Below are 17,355 nucleotides of genomic sequence, written 5' to 3'. Positions count from 1 at the left end.
TTAATTTATTTATTTATTTAGGCTGCTCCGGGTCTTAGTTGTGGCATGCGGGCTCTTAGTGGCAGCATGCATGCGGGATCTAGTTCCCCCGACCAGCGGTCGAACCTGGGCCCTCTGCATTGGGAGCGGGGAGTCTTACCCACTGGACCGCCAGGAAAGTCCCTATGTCTTTCTTAGATTGACTACTGATTAAAGTTTGGTGACACTTTCCATGGCAGCACTGATGAAGTTTTTGGCACTCGGTGTCCAGCAGTGTGAACTGTCTCTGCACAGTTGGCCCACAGAATGGTTTGTTTCTGGCGGTACCAGAGATACTGCGAGCTACCTAAGATTCGCAATTGCATACCTTTTTAAAGCTAGTTAAAGGGAGTTCTGCTCTTTGCAAAGAACTGTGACCAATACGTATACTGAGCTCCTGTTACGTGCCAGACTCTAGGCTGGCACAATCCTCTGTTGCTTTACCTAAACTTCATAAGGATCATTTAAGGTACAAATTATTATACAGTTTACACCTGAAAACACCTGCGATTCAAAAGGACACAATTCATTCTACAAATATTTATTAAAGGCCTACTGTGTGCCAGCCACTGGGAATAGAGTATTGAACAAAATAGTTCCCCACAACTATAAAAAGAAGGGCATATTGTATTTTAAATGTCCCCTTACCAAAATCAGAGGCACAGTACAGCAGCTGTCTGGAGAGAAAGACCTCCAGCCAGGCAGGCCGCGTTTTAAATATAGAAACCCCCTAAAAATAGCCACCCAGACTCAACAGGTGATTGGCGGGAACAGAGGGGAGGGGAACCGAGGCCTCAGTGAAGGAGAAGGAAAGGACGGTGCCGTCGTCCCCAGCTTCTCTCACCGCCATGGCTTTGCCTCTGAGGTCCCTGGGTCGGGGCTTGGCCACTGCGGCCAAGGGAGACCACGGAGGGACAGGAGGTGAGTTGCAGCCAGGGCCTGACCCTGAGGCTTCCTGAGCTTGTCCATCTGTCCCCCACTCCTGCCTCTAGGACGTTCCAGGGTCCTGGCGACGCCGCCACTCCCGCGCAGTCCATCTCTCTCTCTCACCCCTGCCTTTCCCCGCTGCAGCCCGCACCTGGCGCCTCCTGACCTTCACGCTGGCGCTCCCGAGCGTGGCCCTCTGCACCCTCAACTCCTGGCTCCACTCGGGCCACCACGAGCGCCCAGAGTTCATCCCCTACCATCACCTCCGGATCCGCACCAAGGTACACCGGCCCGCGCGGGCGCGAGCGAGGGGGTGCGGGGGACCCCCAGGCTGACGCCTCGCTCCCCCTCCCTCTCTCCACAGCCCTACTCCTGGGGAGACGGCAACCACACTCTTTTCCACAATCCCCGGGTCAACCCTCTGCCCACGGGCTACGAAAAGCCTTGAGGCCTTGGCCGATGCCCCCAGACACAATAAAAGTGTGGAAGCTGCGTGTGGCCGCGGGCTCCGTGGGGACCGCGGGGCGGGGCGTCCATGGCTAGAGCTGGGCTCGTGCGCAAAGCGCAGTGGGCGCTCCACGTCCTCTTCTGGGGACCTTGACTTGGGAGGGACGCGAGGGAACAGCCTCGATGGACAGGTAGGAGATGGCCCCTCCCCTCTCACCTATTAATAATTAGGGCTCTAGGCTGTAAAGGGCTTTAACATACACTGACTTCTCACAGTAACTCTGGGAGCAAGGTCCAAGTTTGGTTCCACCTTCTCCAGAGGAGGAATTTGAGATTCTCAGAGATTAAATGACTTCAATTCAGGCAGCTTGTCAGAGGCCCAGGGGAGACTCAGGGTTGCAGATCCTGAGGTACCACTCTTTTCCTGACACACATTCAGGGCCTCTGTGATTTCCCGCCGTCTGGAGACAATTGTGATTTCAAACACAGGATCTACAGCCCTCTGTGTAGATCTTCATGACCTAATTCTGGATTTGGAATATTTTGGTCATTCTCTATGACCACCTTTAATGGGTCTTCTGTGTTAGTTGGGGGAAATTAGATGCTCCCTTTCTGGAAGCCTGGTTCTCCTAGTTTTGGGGGACCCCATTCAAGGGGGATGTTGGTTCAGACAAGCTCTGGACATTTCATTCACCTCCTAGGACAGTCAGCTCATGTGCCATTACCAAGGGGCCTGACGCCTAAGCTGAAACCCATGACCAACACACACACACACACACACACACACACACACACACACAGAGCTTATTTTGCCCTCCTCTCCTCAAACTACTCACAGCACCATTGAGAAAAGATGCTCACAGGCCCCAGTCACCTGAGAAAGAGAGTACATTTTCTGTACCCAGAAGCAGCCCCTCCCCCCTTACTAGAACAGCATTCAGGTCCCTAGATTAGAGCTCTTTCATACAAGGAAATTGTGTTATAAACATCCTCATTTAATGTGACAATTCTTATACACATGAGAATTCATGCCGGCATCATGCCCGCTTCTGTAAAAAGTGGGTCATCACTGAAGAAGTCGGGTAGATATGTAAAAATATCAAAACCTTTCAATGCCTTGGGAAGATGACTTAGCACCCGGTAAGTTGTAGATCTGGCCAGTCCAGATCTACACAGAAGTTATTCCCATGGACGTCAGCCCAGGGGGGTAGAGGTAAATGGGAAAGTGGATTCTTAGGACAAAGGCTGATTGGGGGCCTCACAGCTGAGATACTCCCCATTGAATGTGGCAGTGTCTTCAGGGTTGTCACCCATCATTTCTTCGTATTGACGTTCGAAGAAGCCACACTATGAGGGGAAATAAATCAGAAAGTCTGGATCAGAGGGCAGGGTAGGAAGTTGGGAGTAGGAAGAAGCTGAGACAGAAGAAGGAGACCAAACTGACTTGTATTGGTGTGCCAGAACACTTATGTGAACAGTCACCTATCACATACTGAGTGTCTTCTCTGTGCCCAGCTCAGTAGCTGTACACATCATCCATAGCAGAAAAGCAAAGATTCTGCACACCCTGGCCTCATGTTTGTCTCGTTTCAGTCACCCTATGATGTAGGCATTATTTCATTTCGAAAATGATGAAAGAGGCTCAGAGAGGTTGAGCAACTTGCCTGACATGATACAGCGAGTAAGAGCCAAAGTGTGTACCCGGACCTGCCTGACTTCACTGTCTGAGTTCTTCCTGCTATACCATCCTGTCTGTGGGAGGGCCGGGGTTGGATGCTGGTGGTGTCAGGAGTGGGATGAAAACGCTCACCTTGTACAGTGTGGCTGTGATGAGAGCCAGCAGCAGCAGTCCTCCCACAGAGCTGCTCACAATGAGGGGGATGGGCTTATAGACCTCATACTCTTCTAGCACCATCTCCACCTGATTTGGGGATCAGAAAGTATCAGGCCGCTTGCTGTTCCAGACTCCTCCCACTTTCCCAATCTTTAACTCCCTCCCCTTCTTCATCAGGCTCTGCTCCAAGGGGTGAGATACAGAAGTACTCATGGGCTTAGGAACAGTTGCCTGCCTAGGGACCTCCATCCTTCCTCCCTCCAGACTTGCAAGCCCCCCACTCAGCATCACAGATCTAGCATCAGGAGCCCTCTGATCAGCCTGGTCACTGCCTATCACATGGTCACTACCTGGGCTCTCACAAACGCCTCCTGTCCTGGAAGCTGGGAATACACGGATCTGTTGAAAATGATTTCAGCCACACTCACGACCAATGACTTCTTCTGCAGTGTCTGCAAAAAAGAAGGGGAGGGCTGGCAACTAGCTCTGGGGAGGGCTCGGGGTTAGAGAAACGCCCTGGCTCGAGGTGGGCACACACACATCAGGCCCCACCTGAGTCTGGGAGGGGACACACCTGGCTGGCCCAACCGAAGCTGAGGTTGCCCTTCAGAATGAAGTCAAGTTCCTCCTGGACGCCGAAGGAGGGGATGTCACAGCGGAACCTCAGGCAGTCAGCAATGGAGCAGTCCTGGGGACAGGAGAGGAATGAAATTGAGGAGGGTCTTCACTTAAGGAGGAACCGCAAGAGAAAATGAAATCTATCACATTTGGGGTGGGGAACAGATGGACAATCACAGAACGTAAACATGGTGACACAGCTAGCAGTACATTTCCCTGGATCCTCCAGCTCCTAGCTCGTCCTGCGGTGGGATCTTTCTCACCGGCACGAGACTGCTTGGAATCTGGGTCTGGAAGTCAGGTTGCTGGGGAGGTTCCCTCTCTGACACACAGGGGAGACTCTAGGAAGAGAGGAATAGCCATAGAATGATCCACAGTCCCCTGGTGAGAGGGTATGAGGCCCTGTGGGGTCAGACCCTGGAGAGTGACAAAAGGCAGGCAGGCACCTGTGAAGGGGCCACCATAGCCACATCCCACACAGCCACACCGTTCAGCAGGACCGGGACCCAGAAATGAACGCTGATGGCCAGATCTCTCTGACTCAGGTTATTCACCTGCAGAAAATAGAGACAAAACATTACTGTGGTCCCTGGAGCATCCCCAACCCCCCACCACCTTTCCTGGCTTCAGCCCTCGACTCCTCTCCATCCTTGCCCACCAGCTTCCTACGTTTACATGGGAGGGACAGACGTGGATATTCCCTGGCCTCTCACACGATATCGATGCTCAGCTTCTTTTCTGCTCTTCCGGTCAGAAGCTGAAAAATTGAAGTACTTGGTGGATTCTTCCTGCCTGGAGAGAGAGAGAGAGGGCTTGCTGGTGAAAAACACCTCAGTTGCACGCCAGCCTGCTGCCGAGGCCTCCGTTGGGCCCAGCAGATGACCCAGGGGAGCGATGATGGTTCCCCTGTGACTGTGCAGCCTCAGCTTCAGCTCCTCTCCTTCGTGGCCTTTGCCCCCGTCCCTGAGAACTGCTAGCTTGTCCCTTGAGACCCTGGCCCTTTCCTCTCCCCATGACTTTGCTCAAGCTCTTTTTTTCCCTGCTTGGAATGTCCTTACACACTCCCCTTTTGGAAATTTTCACCTAAAGGCCCAACTTGAACATGACCTCTCGTGATGGCTGACCATTTCCCATGGGAAAAAAGGCGTTCCCATTGCTTTCTCTACTAGGTACACGGTTGGCCTCCCGTAATGCTTGCAGAGACAGCTGCCAGAGCAAATAAATCTAAGGGGACTTGAGGGAACCAAGGCCTGGAAATGGGGTGCAAGCCCTTCCATAATGGGAATGAAGAAAATAGATCCGGCTCTCCTGGGGCAGTTAAGTAACTGGGAGGAAAGATGGTGTGTAGACACAAGCCCACAAAGTGGACATAAATGTCCCAGGCTGCAGGTGGCTTTCTTTCCATCCATCCATCCATGGCCTCCTTTAGTCAACATTCATCATCTGCCAGGCTGTGTGCTTGACTCTGGAGATTCAACAGTTAACAAGCCATAATCCCTGTCTTCCCAGGGTTTAACATCTAAGGGCTCAGTGGAATCAGGCAAACAAGCAGAGGGGCCTGCAGGTTTCACCAGTAACTAGTGTAAAGAAGCCAGGTCAGCCCTACAGAAACTCCATGGGCCCCACAGTTTTCCCACAGATGTGACTGTCAGCTTGGTGATTAAGCATATAGGCCAGACCACCTGGGTTCACATCTCTGGTCCACTGCTTCCTTCCTGAGTAACTTAAGGCAAATTCCTTAACCTCTCTGGGCCCCTCTAGTTTTTTCCTCTTTAAAATGGAGATGCTGGGCTTCCCTGGTGGCGCAGTGGTTGAGAGCCCGCCTGCTGATGCAGGGAACACGGGTTCGTGCCCCGGTCCGGGAGGATCCCACGTGCCGCGGAGCGGCTGGGCCCGTGAGCCATGGCCGCTGGGCCTGCGCGTCTGGAGCCTGTGCTCCGCAACGGGAGAGGCCACAGCAGTGAGAGGCCCGCGTATCGCAAAAAAAATAAATAAATAAAAAATAAAAAAATTTTAAAAATAAAATGGAGATGCTAACAATAATGCCTGTAACAGACTTGTGATGAGGTTTGCAGCAGTGCCATAAATGTTAAAATCTATTTTTCCACTTAGGATACTAGCCTTCCTCGCTGCTCCCCGTCCTACCCCTTTCTCTCTCTGCTTCAGTTTTCCCATCTTAAAATCTTCCAGTTCTAAGCTCTTTTCAAATTTGAGTAAATCACTCAGCTTCTCCAATCCTTGGAGAGGCATGTAGTATATGGCCATGGGCACAGCTCTGAAGCCAAACCACCTGGGTTTGATTCCTGGTTCTGCCACTTACCAGCTGAATGACAGGGGTAAAAACGTCTGGATTTCCTTGTTGGCAAAAAGGTGTATAACAATAACTATATAGGGACCTCCCTGGTGGCTCAGTGGTTAAGAATCCGCCTGCCAGTGCAGGGGACACGGGTTCGAGGCCTGGTCCGGGAGGATCCCACATGCCGCGGAGCAATTAAGCCCGTGCACCACAACTACTGAGCCTGCACTCTAGAGCCTGCGACCCACCACTACTGAGCCCACGTGCCACAGCTACTGAAGCCCGCGCGCCTGGGGCCTGTGCTCTGCCACAAGAGAAGCCGCCGCAATGAGAAGCCAGTGTACCGCAACGAAGAGTAGTCCCCGCTCGCCGCAACTAGAGGGAGCCCGTGTGCAGCAACGAAGACCCAACGCAGCCAAAAATAAATAAATAAATAAATAAATTTACAATGGCTATATCACAGAGCTAATAGAGTGGTTAAATAAATGTAAATACATGTAAAGTACTTAAAGCAAGGCCTGGCATATCGTAAGTATATATGACTGTAAACTCTTATTGTAAGTTTCAGTGTTTTCCCATAGATAGAAGGGGAAATTCACACATGGAATTTGGAAAGGCAATGACACTGCTTGAACCCCCTCTCTAGTTCCCCTAAAAATTGGCACAGCAGCAGCAGCAGCAAACTCTGTCCCATGGCAATATTATACGCTTCTGATCAACTCTAAAGCCTCTGGAATTCAGCCAGGTGGGGGGGGCTCCTTGTCCTGCTCCCAGGCTGGCCCACCCCTGCCCCTTCCCCAACCTTTAGAACCCAGAGCAGCAGCCCTACACGTGCCTTTCGTGTGGCCTGCTCAGCCCTGAGCTCTTAAAAACCGTCCCAACAGTTTCTCACATCTCTGCTCTCCTCTGAGTTTTGTGAAAACCTGACCTTCTCTTCACTCTGTGTGGTGACAGACCATATCCTGTTGGGCACAAGCTCCCTACTTTAGAGTGATCAGAAAAGCCTCAGTCTTAATCTCGTAGCTTCAATTCAGCGTATTCGTGTTTAGCACAAAGGCTGGAATTGGCTTCATGTTAAAGGAAGCCTGCATCTTGGAGAGAGAGAAGAGGATACACAGTGGTGGCAAGGTATGTGTGTCCCACCAGCAGGTCAGCTCGTCAGAGAACCAAGAATTGTGGGATATGGTGCTATGGTATAAATATATGGCTGGTCACAAGAATCACCATGTGGGGAATCAGAGTGGCTAGCTTAGATACCCATCCTCAAAAGACCAGGCTGGCCTGCAGGGGGAGGTACTAGGCTTGGAGAAAGGTCCAAAGGGAAGGGCCAGGGATTAAGTACCTGCTGATCACTGTGTAGACAGCATATTTCACTGGGAGCTCCAGCTGGAAGGTAGTGTTGTTGGATGTAGGCTTATTATTTTCACTGGAGGGAGAGAGGGGTGACTGGTTGGGAAGGGATCCAGGAGAGGAGTTTCTGGCTGGGGCATGAAAAAGGAGAGCAAGGGACACACCATATGTGGCCTGGGCTCACCCGCTTGCATTGGCCCTCAAAAGCAACTTGTCTCCCAGGGTGGCCTTGTAGGAGACATCAAATGTGACTATCAAGGTGCCCTGAGGGAGTAAGAAAGAAGAGCTGGGGATAGGGAAGGCCATGGTGGAGTGAGGGAAGGAAATGGGCCAGGACAAGGGAGAAGAGTGATGAGGATTGGGGGGAAGCTCTGACCTTAGTGCCCTCTTGGAAGATGGGGTGGTTGATGCTACAGCTGCTGCTCCTCAGGCCCTCATTCCCAGTGGGCACTGCCTCACATGCCAGGCGCAGGGGACGCTGATGGGGTTGCTTCCAGAGGAGGAGAATGAATTTTTTAAAATTTACCCACATGTATATATGGGCTTGATGTATAACAGTGGTGGCATTGCAAAGCAGTAGGGGAAATGACAAGTTTTCAGTAAATGGTCCTGGGAAAATTGGCCCATACAAAACAAACAAACAAACAAACAAATACTGGATCCCTACCTCACTCCATACATTAGAATAAATCCTGACTGGATTAAAGACTCAAATGTGAAAAGGCAGAATTAGAAGTCTTTTAAAAGATAATATAAGGGAATGTCTTTATATATAACCTTGGAGTAGAGATATATTTCTTAAACATGATACACACATAAAACTAAATACAAAGGAAAATTTTGATAAAAGTCAACCACAACCAAATTAAGACCATCTATTTATTAAAAGATGCCATAAAGAGACTGAAAACATAAGCAGTAGGAATGGAAAAGATATTTGAACACATATAACTGGAAGAGGACGAGTAACCAGAATATGCAAAGAGCTCTTACAACTCAATGAGAAAAAGATGGACAACTCAGTAGAAAAATAAGAAAAAGAGTTGGACAGGCACTTCCCAAAAGAAGAAATCCAAACAACCAAGAAGTCCAAATGAAAAGTAGCTCAACCTCATTAGAGAAATACAAATTAAAACTGCAAAGAAATATCATTACTCACCTACCAGATCAACAAAAATTTAAAAGTCTGACAATACCAAGCGTTGGAGTAGATGTAAAGCCACAGGAACTCTCATACGTTGCTGATGGAAGTGCAAATGGTTTGGCTTTACTTATTAAAATTGAAGATACACATAGCCAATGATCCAACAATTCTACATGTGGTATATACTTTCCAAATATTATGTGTAGGGGCACCAGGATACATGTTCAAGAATAGTCATGGCCAAAATCAGAAACAACTCAAATGACCATCGATCATCGAATGGGTAAATAAATTGTGATTTAGTCATGCAAAGGGATTCTGAATAGCAGTGAAAATATTCCATAGCCGCAAGCAACAACATGGATGAATTTCACAAGCATAATATTGAAGAAAAGAAGAATGACACAAAAGAACATACAACATTGTTATCACTTATATTTGGAATCTAAAAAATGAAACAAATGAATAAATATAACAAAACAGAAACAGACTCACAGATCTAGAGAATAAACTAGTGGTTACCAGTGGGAAGAAGAAGTGGGGTAGGAGCAAGATACAGGTCGTGGTTTAAGAGGTACAAACTACTGTATATAAAATAAATAAGATACAAGGACATATTACACAGCACAGGGAATATAGCCGATATTTTATAATAATTTTAAATGGAGTATAATCTATAAAATATTGAATCACTATGTTGTACAACTGAAACTAATATAAGATTGTAAATCAACTATAATTTAAAACTTGCAGGAAAAAAGGAACATACAACATGTCTCCATTCATATAAAGTTCAAGTATTGGCAAAACCCAACAGTATTATCTAGAGATGTATTTATGGGTGGTAAAACTATAAAGAAATACAAGGAATTGATCATTGCAAAGTCAGAATAGTGATTACCTTTGGGAAGAGTGTGAGGTTAGGATGAGGAAAGGCACATAGTGAAAGGGCTTCTGGAGGTGCTAGCAGTGCTTTATTTCTTGACCTGGATGTTAACTGCATAGACTTTTGCTTAATAGTTAGTCATTAAACTATATATATGCCTATGCACTTGTGTGTGTGTGTGTGTGTGTGTGTGTTTATATTTCATTATAGAAGAAATTAAGAGGAACGTATTATAACCCAGAGCAGGAGAAAGGTCCCAGCCACTAGAGCCCAAGGGAGCTGTTTACCTGGATTCTTAGCACTCGTCGATAGGACAGCCCTGCTGGATAGTAGAAGCTGATCACAGTTCCATAGGAATCCTCACCCTCATTCCACACAGTCACTGTCACATTGAGCTCCAGGGAGCTCGCCACCACCAGGGTCTGCAGGCCGAACAAGGAAGGACAAGACTGGGACAGAGACTCAAGGAAGTAGATTGGAATTGAATCAGGGGCAGGGGCCGGGCTGTGGGAACTCATGAGCTACAGGCTGATAACCTTCCGATCAAAAGCATTTCTTTGTTAGAAGGAGAGCCAAAGGGAAACACAAGGACTTCTCATCCTATGAGGATGGGAGACCCAAAAGCTTGAGTGTCTGGCTACGAAAGGCGATAGAGCTCACTCACCCTGAGAAGCTGAAGCTGACCCTCAGGTCCCCTTCACAGAGGTGATCTTGCCCACAGTTCTTCTCAAAGGGGAGCTGCAGCAAAACAGTATATTCTCTTCCCATCCATGTCTTAATCCATCTCCAATCCCCTCATTAGGAGCACTCATGACATTGAGTATTAGCACCCACCCTGCACCCAGCACCCTGCTAAACACTGGCAAGTAGGGCAATGAGGGCGGGGCAGTTAGGATATAAAGGGGAGATAAGACAAGATCCTTGGCTTCAAGGAACAGAAAGCTTAGCTGAGGAGTCAAATCCAGCTCACACTGGAACAACCATTCAACAAACATTATAGATTGTCAATAATGGGACAGGTTCTGGGCCAGGAAAGGTGGGAACTACAGGTGAATTAGACATGGTTCTTGCACTCAAGGAACCTTCAATACCAAAGCAGCCACAGAAGTAGACACAGCTTGCTATGAGTCCAGTCACGTGATATTTGGCATGGTATCACCATGAAGAGAAGAGGTGACAGATGCTGAGTGACGTGTTCAAAAGAGAGGGAGATCAGACTGGGGCTTTGGGGACTAGAGGAGATCTTTGAGGTGGAGAGAAGGCGATGTTTTCCAAATAAGAAATATGGCATGCAGGAAGGGTATAAAAATCAACTGCCAAACAATGTCTTAATCTGTGTATTATGTGCCCTTATTAGGAACATTATGAGCAGTTCTAGGTACCTATGATCATTTGACAGTGCCTCCTCCGGAAGAAGAAAGGAATCGTAATGTGAAAACTGAAGGAAGGAAGGAAGGAAGGTAGGAAAGGAGGAAGGAAGCAAGGAAGCAAGGAGGGAGAGAAGGAAGGAAGGGAAGGAAGGAAGAAAGACGACATGGACAAAGGCACAGAGAGACATGAGAAAAGTTGGGAAGGGTCTGCAGAATGACCAGCGAGTTTATGTTGGGCTGAAGTGGATAACCAGCCGGGATGTGTAGGGATCCAAGCCGGGCGGGGCTGTGGTAACTGGGTGGGAGCATTTTCGATTTGAAGTGGTTGGTGGGAGCCACTCTAGGCTCTTAAGCACATGGAGACACAGTAAAAGTCAGCACATCCCTGGGACTTCGTCGCAAGACTCACAGAAGCAGTGAAGCGGTCCTGTGAGCCCACAGCCAGCACAGGGCGTAGGTTCTGAGATGAGGAGATGGGCTCCCCAACCAGGGAGAAGTTGAGTCGCAGGCTGATGGGGCTCCCCGCGCCCTCCACACAGTCCTGAGGGAGGAGGGCCATTCAAGAACCCGCTCTCCTCCTCCTCACTTGCTACTACTCGGGCTTCTCCTCCACTGCATCCGTGCCCCGCTGACCAGGCAGCACCCCATCCACACTGTGGAGCCAGGTTCCCTGGGCCCGACGTTCCCCTCTCCAGCTGCGGCCTCCCACCCTTCCCACCTCACTCAGCAGGGAGTGGAGATGCCAGAGGCTAGCCTTGGGCTCCTCCCTCCCTCTCCCTTTCCCAGAACCCAAAGTCCTCACTGGTAAAGGCAGCTTCACGGTGTCACAGTGCTCTCCCAGCCCTAGGGTTTTTCTTCGAGTCAAAGTCCAGTTCTTGGTCTCATCAAAAACGGCAGGAGAAATCAGACGACCTGGGTCCAATGCCAGATCGTACATGACAGAGCTTCGGATGTCACCTGAAGCAGAAGGGGGCATGGAAGACGGAAAGTGAGAGAAGCGCAAATGTTCTGTTTTCATTGTTTCATGCAATAAAGACTTGCTGAGCGCTTTCTGTGGGCCATGAACCGTACCAGGTGCTGGGGATACATGTGGGGAAGGTGGAGAATTATGGTCCCTGCACTCATAAGCTCACAGCCTAGAAACAGAGACCAGCACGTAGGACATAACATCACAGCGAGATCCATGCAAGGGTGGGATCCTCAGTGGTACCCGGGAGGGCTTGTTAACTCAGACTGAGGGTCAGAGAAGCTTTCCTGGATGGGCTTTGTCTGAGCTCCGACCTGGAGGACGAACAGGAGTCAGGTGAAAAGAGGGGAGGGGAAAATCCCAGACTCTGGGAATAGTGGCTAAGACCAGAAGGGAGAGGGAGGTTGGCACATTAATTAAAAAGGAGTTCCCTGGAGGTCCAGCGGTTAGGACTCTGCACTTTCTCTGTTGAGGGCCTGGGTTCAATCCCTGATGGGGGAAGTGAGATCCCGCAAGCCATGTGACCCGGCCAAAAAAAAAAAAAAAAAAGTGTATGGCGTACGGGGGAACGGGACAAGGTGAGGCTGGAAAGGCAGAGAGGGACCAAATCATGGGGTCATTGTGGGCAAAACTTCTGGTCTTTATAAGTGCAAGAAGGGGGCGGTTGAGGAGTGTTAAGCAGTATTTAGGACCAATTGCCGTAGTTCCCTGTGGAGAGTGGAGGGGGCGTGCAAGAATAGCCCCGGGCGCAGCTCAGGGTGGGTGGGAAGGAGAAGCTGTGTCCTCGCGAGAGGCGGTGGAGAGGGCAGACCTCGGATGTGTCCTGGAGACAGAACCTAGAGGCCCGGGTGCTGGAAGAAGGAGGGAGGAGGACAGCTGCGTGGACATGGAGGTGAGGTTTGGGTTCCTGGGCTCATTCTGTCCTGGGGATATAGGGCTGGGGGTCTCTCGGGGGCAGTGAGGGTCTGGATCTACCAGGAGGAAACTCACCTGGCTGGTCCTGTGAGCTTCTGTGGATAGTGAGACAGACTGTGGCGTCCCCAGCTTCCAGGGCGGTGGGCAGCTCTTCCCAGCACTGGTACACAGACTTTGTCACCTCCGGGGGCGTGAATCTCATAGCCACCTCCACGTTCAGCACCGGCAGGCTCCTGAGGGTGCGTGAGGGGCTGAGGGTGGGCCTCTGGCCCCCAGAAGGAGAACAAGGGAGGGGACAGCTTAGTGAATCAGACACAAGGGGCAGGCAAGGGGGACGTAGGGGAATTGTCACCTGAGCAGCAGCGCGTGCCCCTGGGCCCCGACGGCCAGGTCCACCAGTCCATCCTGGGTGAGGTCCTGACCCCCGCTCAGCGACTGCCCAAAATACTGGAGCCCGGGGGAGAGCTGGGAGCCTGCAATCCGCTGGCCAGAGAGGGACAAAAGAAGTGCAAGTCAAGGAAAGGGGATTGGAAAGGTTGGAGAAGAAAGATTTGGAAAGGACACTGAGTAGAGAAGTTGAAGAGTGGGAAGGAGTGGAGAGCAAGCAAAGTGAGGACCCCACAGTTCACAGGCAGAGCGGGGAGCACTTTTGGTCCAATGAGGACCACGAAGGTGCAGGTTAATGACAAAGGGTAATGATGGGAGCATCATAGATTCATTCATTCATCGTTTATACGTAAATTACGTATGTTCATTCATAAATATTTGAGGAATGGAGTGCTTGGTGCTCTCACTGAGTTATCTTTACAAGAAGCCAATAGAATTTGCTCATCCTTTCATAGAAGGAAACCAAGGCCCACAGAGGCTAAACCGGTCACTTGCCTGAGGCCACGCAGCTCACAGGGCTGGTTAGGCATTTGACCTGGGGCCTGTGATCTCTTAACTACTAAGCTGCCCACACAGTTTGAAGTCTGGAGTCAAAGGAGAGAAAAGAGAATTTGTGCTTAGCTGGGCCTGGGGAAATTCAGGAAAGTAAACCACTAAAAGGAGGAAGGGAATGGTCACTGCCGAGGCAGGTGACAGGAGGTGGCATCAGGTGAATCTACGACAGGGTGGGGAGGAGGCGAACGGAAGAGGCTGAAGGCAGAGGGGCCTCACCTGGCTGTGGGCGGGGCTGATGCCCAGGCCCGAGGTTCCGTGAAACAGGTAGACAGCACCCCGGTTCTCCTGCTCTCCCGGGGCCCCGATGGCCACGTCCGTCAGCCTGTCCCCGTTCACATCCCCCAGCACCGTCAGAGCTGCCCCAAAGCGGGCCCAGGGGTGGCCTTGCTCCCCTCGCAGGACGGCACCGCACTGCCACTTAGCCCTCTGCAGAACAAAAGCAGCCTCAGGTCCCACCCCACGCGACCCCTCCACACCCAGACCCCACCCAGCCCGGGTCTCACCAGCCACTCACCCCCCGGGGCAAGGGGCACACGGACACCTGGCCCCCCCGGCTCTGCTCATAGTAATGCGGGGCCCCGATGAGGACCAGGTCGGAGCTGCCATCTCTGTCCACGTCCACGGAGCTGAGGGAGGCCCCGAAGTAGGAGCCGATCTGGAGGGCAGAGCGTGGAGTCGTCCTGCTACCCCGCACCCGCTCTGCGCCGGCTCCCGCCTCTCCCCAGATACCGGCCCCTCCCTGCTGGGCCCCCGCACCCCCTTCATCTCCCTCTCTGCCCCTGGAGACCCTCCTCCACGCCCAACCTGGGTCCCTGTGACTTCCGCTTTCGGCCTCCATTGCCCGGACACCTGCGTGAAGATGACAGCCTTCCCGGTGTGCTGATGGCGGGGGGGCCCCCAGGACCAGGCTGTGTACCCGCTTCCAAACGGCCAGCTCTGCGGAGTAACCTGAGGGGACCAGGCCTTGGCACGCCCGCGCCCCCGCCCTTCCCAGGCCGCCCGTCTCCCGCCCGGCCCTCCGGCCACAGCCTCGCCTCACCCAGGTAAGAGTCCCTCGTGTCCGCGCGCTCCTGAGACATGTTGATGAAGGCGGGGCTCCTATTTGGGGGGTACAGGAAGGCGCCTCCAGACCAGCTGAAGCTCCCCACAGCCCCCAGCACTGGTCCATCCTGGGAGGAAAGGATTCCAGGGCTGAGCAGGTGGGAAAAAGAAGAAGAAGACAGCCTATTCCGAAGCAATGGCTGCCACTGACTCCGCCCATCCTGTGGAATTCTCTCTGCTCTTCCCTGGCTCTCACCAGCAGCCTCCGTGTGCCCGATTCCTACCTCTCTCAGTCTGTCCCCACTGACGCCATCACGGTCACCCCAGCGCCTCTCACCCACTGCCCTTCCTGCCTCCTAGCTTGCTTTCCTCTGTTTCATCTACTGCCCCAGAGTTGGGTTTCTTCCCACCCAAACGTGCAGCCACCAGCCCGCTGGCAAACCAAGGTGGCTCACCGTCCCCAAGCTCCTGAGGGTGGGATTTAGGATTCTAACCTATGGAGCCTGTGGAGTGACCCTCTGTTCCAAAATACACCAAGCCTCTGGCCTGGATGCTCCTCTCTCCTCTTTCTGGGACGCAGCTCCTCTCTCTGGAAGAGTCAACCTCTAAGTCACCTCTGCGAGGTCTTCCTTGGCTCCCTCAGGAAGTGATTAGCATTTCCTCCTCTGAATGCTTATTGCCTTTTCAAACGTTTGATTATGGCTAATTTAGGACATATACAAAACTCGAAAGAAATGTGTAATGAACCCATAAGAACCCGTGACCCAGCGTCAGTGATTAACTCATGACAAACCTTGTTGCACGTCTACGTCCCCCTCGATTGCCCTGAAAAATTATTCTGAAGCAAATCCCTCTGGATATTTTGAACACACATCTACTTTCGGACAATTGTCTGTCTATATTGTCACTTCTTTGCTCTGCATGGGCTGGTCTCTCCCATCTCTCCCACCCTCTCTCCATGCCGCTCCAGCTGTGGCTGGCCCTTCTATCTCTCTAGTACAGTAACCTTGTTCCTGACTCAGGACCTTTGCACTTGCTTTTTCCTCTACCTGGAGCAATCTCTTGCCATATTTTTCCAGGCCTCGCCCTTTGTCATCATTCAGCCTCAGCCGTTTCTCCTTAGGCCTCCTCTGATCACCTCTCTTTCTCTATCCCAATGCTTAGCACAATCTGAAAGTCTTTCGTTTGTTTGTCGTTTGTCACCTCCTCCCAGAGAGCAGGAACCTCCGCTATCCAGCTCTCTGTACCTACATACACTGCCTGTGTGTCTCTCCTGGACTAGATGGTGAGCTTGAGGACAGGGTCTGCGTTCTTGTTTATTCTGGTTCCCAGCTCCCAACACAGGGCTGGTGCCCGATACTCGTTAATCAAGCACACACTCCACTCCCCGCTGTGAGGACGGAGCTGAAGCCTTCTTGAGACGTCTCATGCTGGAAGGAGCTACTTGTCTTTGACTGCGTTCCTGTGGGGAAACAGGTCAATCAGGCTCCCGGAGACCCTGAGACCATGAAGATTCAGAGCAGAAAGAGGAGAATGTGGTCTGGGGCTTGGGTTCTGGGGAACAACTTTGGGTGAGCTAAGAGCAGGGATGAACCTTCAGGACTGGGTTGTGACTCTTTCAATTCCGAGACCCAAGGTCACTCCCCATTTACCCTCGACTGCAAAGATCTTCTCCTGCAGCTGCTTCTGGATGCTGCTGAGGGCTGAGTATTGCATCAGCGAGAACTGTGAAGGCCAAGAAGAGGGCCCTGGGGCTCAGGAGTTGTTTTTTAGGAAGTTTTTTATTTTGGAATAATTTTGTGTTTATAAACCATGTTCCGTGTGGTTTTGAGGCCCGACAAATATATACTGAGACCCAGAAAAAAATAAATGGCCCGTGGGCTTCCCTGGTGGCGCAGTGGTTGAGAGTCCGTCTGCCGATGCAGGGGACGTGGGTTCGTGCCCCGGTCCGGGAAGATCCCACATGCCGTGCAGCGGCTGGGTGGGAGAGGCCACAACAGTGAGAGGCCCGCGTACCGCAAAAATAAATAAATAAATAAATAATAAAAATAAATGGCCCCAAAAGAAAACTGGAAAATCAAAACTAAATAATGTTTCTTTCATAGTTTACAAAGAATAGCCTTGCCAACCACAATATTTGTTAAACTTAGATTTTTTTTTAATGTGTAATACATGAAATTAATTTGTAGGTTATATTTCCTTGCTTCTCAAGAATTTGTATATATATATATATATATATACATACACACACACACACACACACACACACACACACTGATTACTGGGAAATAAAATAATAAGATAAAGAAATTGTGAGTTACATGGAAAACATAATAAAGAAATCATCATTTGGCCAAGTTACCTTCAGTCAAATTTCACAGTAAGATGATTTGATAATCCTTTCAATGTATTTAAACAGCAAAACCTTTGTATTTCCTGTGGCATGTGGGGACATAGTACATGTGATTGGGGGTACCTCCTCAGGTTAGGGCTCAGATCGGCCCTGCACCGGAACCATAACTTGACCTTGGACCCTGGCCTCCCCATGGCACAAGTCCATTGAGCCAGCCCCCAGCGATGCCAGGCCCCCTCCCAGGTTG

The 17,355-nt window shown here is 50.7% G+C and overlaps 2 protein-coding genes across 2 annotated transcripts in view; one reads left to right on the top strand and one right to left on the bottom strand.

Annotated features, from left to right (window-relative positions):
* The first annotated feature begins 789 nt into the window (after positions 1–789).
* COX6A2 (cytochrome c oxidase subunit 6A2) lies at positions 790–1,437 on the top strand. The gene is made up of 3 exons (XM_059036729.2): positions 790–939; positions 1,090–1,226; positions 1,310–1,437. The coding sequence occupies exons 1-3, from the start codon at positions 867–869 to the stop codon at positions 1,391–1,393; spliced, it is 294 nt and encodes a 97-aa protein (XP_058892712.1). The 5' UTR covers positions 790–866; the 3' UTR covers positions 1,394–1,437.
* A 1,188-nt stretch (positions 1,438–2,625) lies between these two features.
* Positions 2,626–17,355, bottom strand: part of LOC131741621 (integrin alpha-D-like) — a 33,227-nt gene continuing 18,497 nt past the window's right edge. The window contains 23 exon segments of the mRNA XM_067013708.1: positions 2,626–2,739; positions 3,203–3,313; positions 3,577–3,678; positions 3,801–3,914; positions 4,108–4,185; positions 4,291–4,398; positions 4,558–4,636; positions 7,483–7,566; positions 7,675–7,754; positions 7,867–7,980; positions 9,808–9,969; positions 10,181–10,258; positions 11,300–11,431; positions 11,693–11,847; positions 12,848–13,005; positions 13,125–13,255; positions 13,931–14,140; positions 14,229–14,369; positions 14,519–14,605; positions 14,607–14,662; positions 14,754–14,883; positions 16,135–16,217; positions 16,408–16,480. Of these exon segments, the coding sequence (XP_066869809.1) occupies positions 2,626–2,739; positions 3,203–3,313; positions 3,577–3,678; positions 3,801–3,914; positions 4,108–4,185; positions 4,291–4,398; positions 4,558–4,636; positions 7,483–7,566; positions 7,675–7,754; positions 7,867–7,980; positions 9,808–9,969; positions 10,181–10,258; positions 11,300–11,431; positions 11,693–11,847; positions 12,848–13,005; positions 13,125–13,255; positions 13,931–14,140; positions 14,229–14,369; positions 14,519–14,605; positions 14,607–14,662; positions 14,754–14,883; positions 16,135–16,217; positions 16,408–16,480 (2,580 nt within the window).

This window comes from Kogia breviceps, chromosome 14 (genome assembly GCF_026419965.1).
Source record: "Kogia breviceps isolate mKogBre1 chromosome 14, mKogBre1 haplotype 1, whole genome shotgun sequence".
Lineage (NCBI taxonomy): Eukaryota > Metazoa > Chordata > Mammalia > Artiodactyla > Physeteridae > Kogia > Kogia breviceps.
Note: the sequence above shows the minus strand (reverse complement) of the source record. Positions and strands in the feature narration are given on the sequence as shown.

Bases quoted from the DNA above. Each gene is read 5' to 3' on its own strand.
- COX6A2 (XM_059036729.2), top strand. From the start codon at position 867: ATGGCTTTGCCTCTGAGGTCCCTGGGTCGGGGCTTGGCCACTGCGGCC. The intron at 940-1,089 runs GTGAGTTGCAGC...TCCCCGCTGCAG, and splicing joins AGACCACGGAGGGACAGGAG to CCCGCACCTGGCGCCTCCTG. The intron at 1,227-1,309 runs GTACACCGGCCC...CTCTCTCCACAG, and splicing joins ACCTCCGGATCCGCACCAAG to CCCTACTCCTGGGGAGACGG.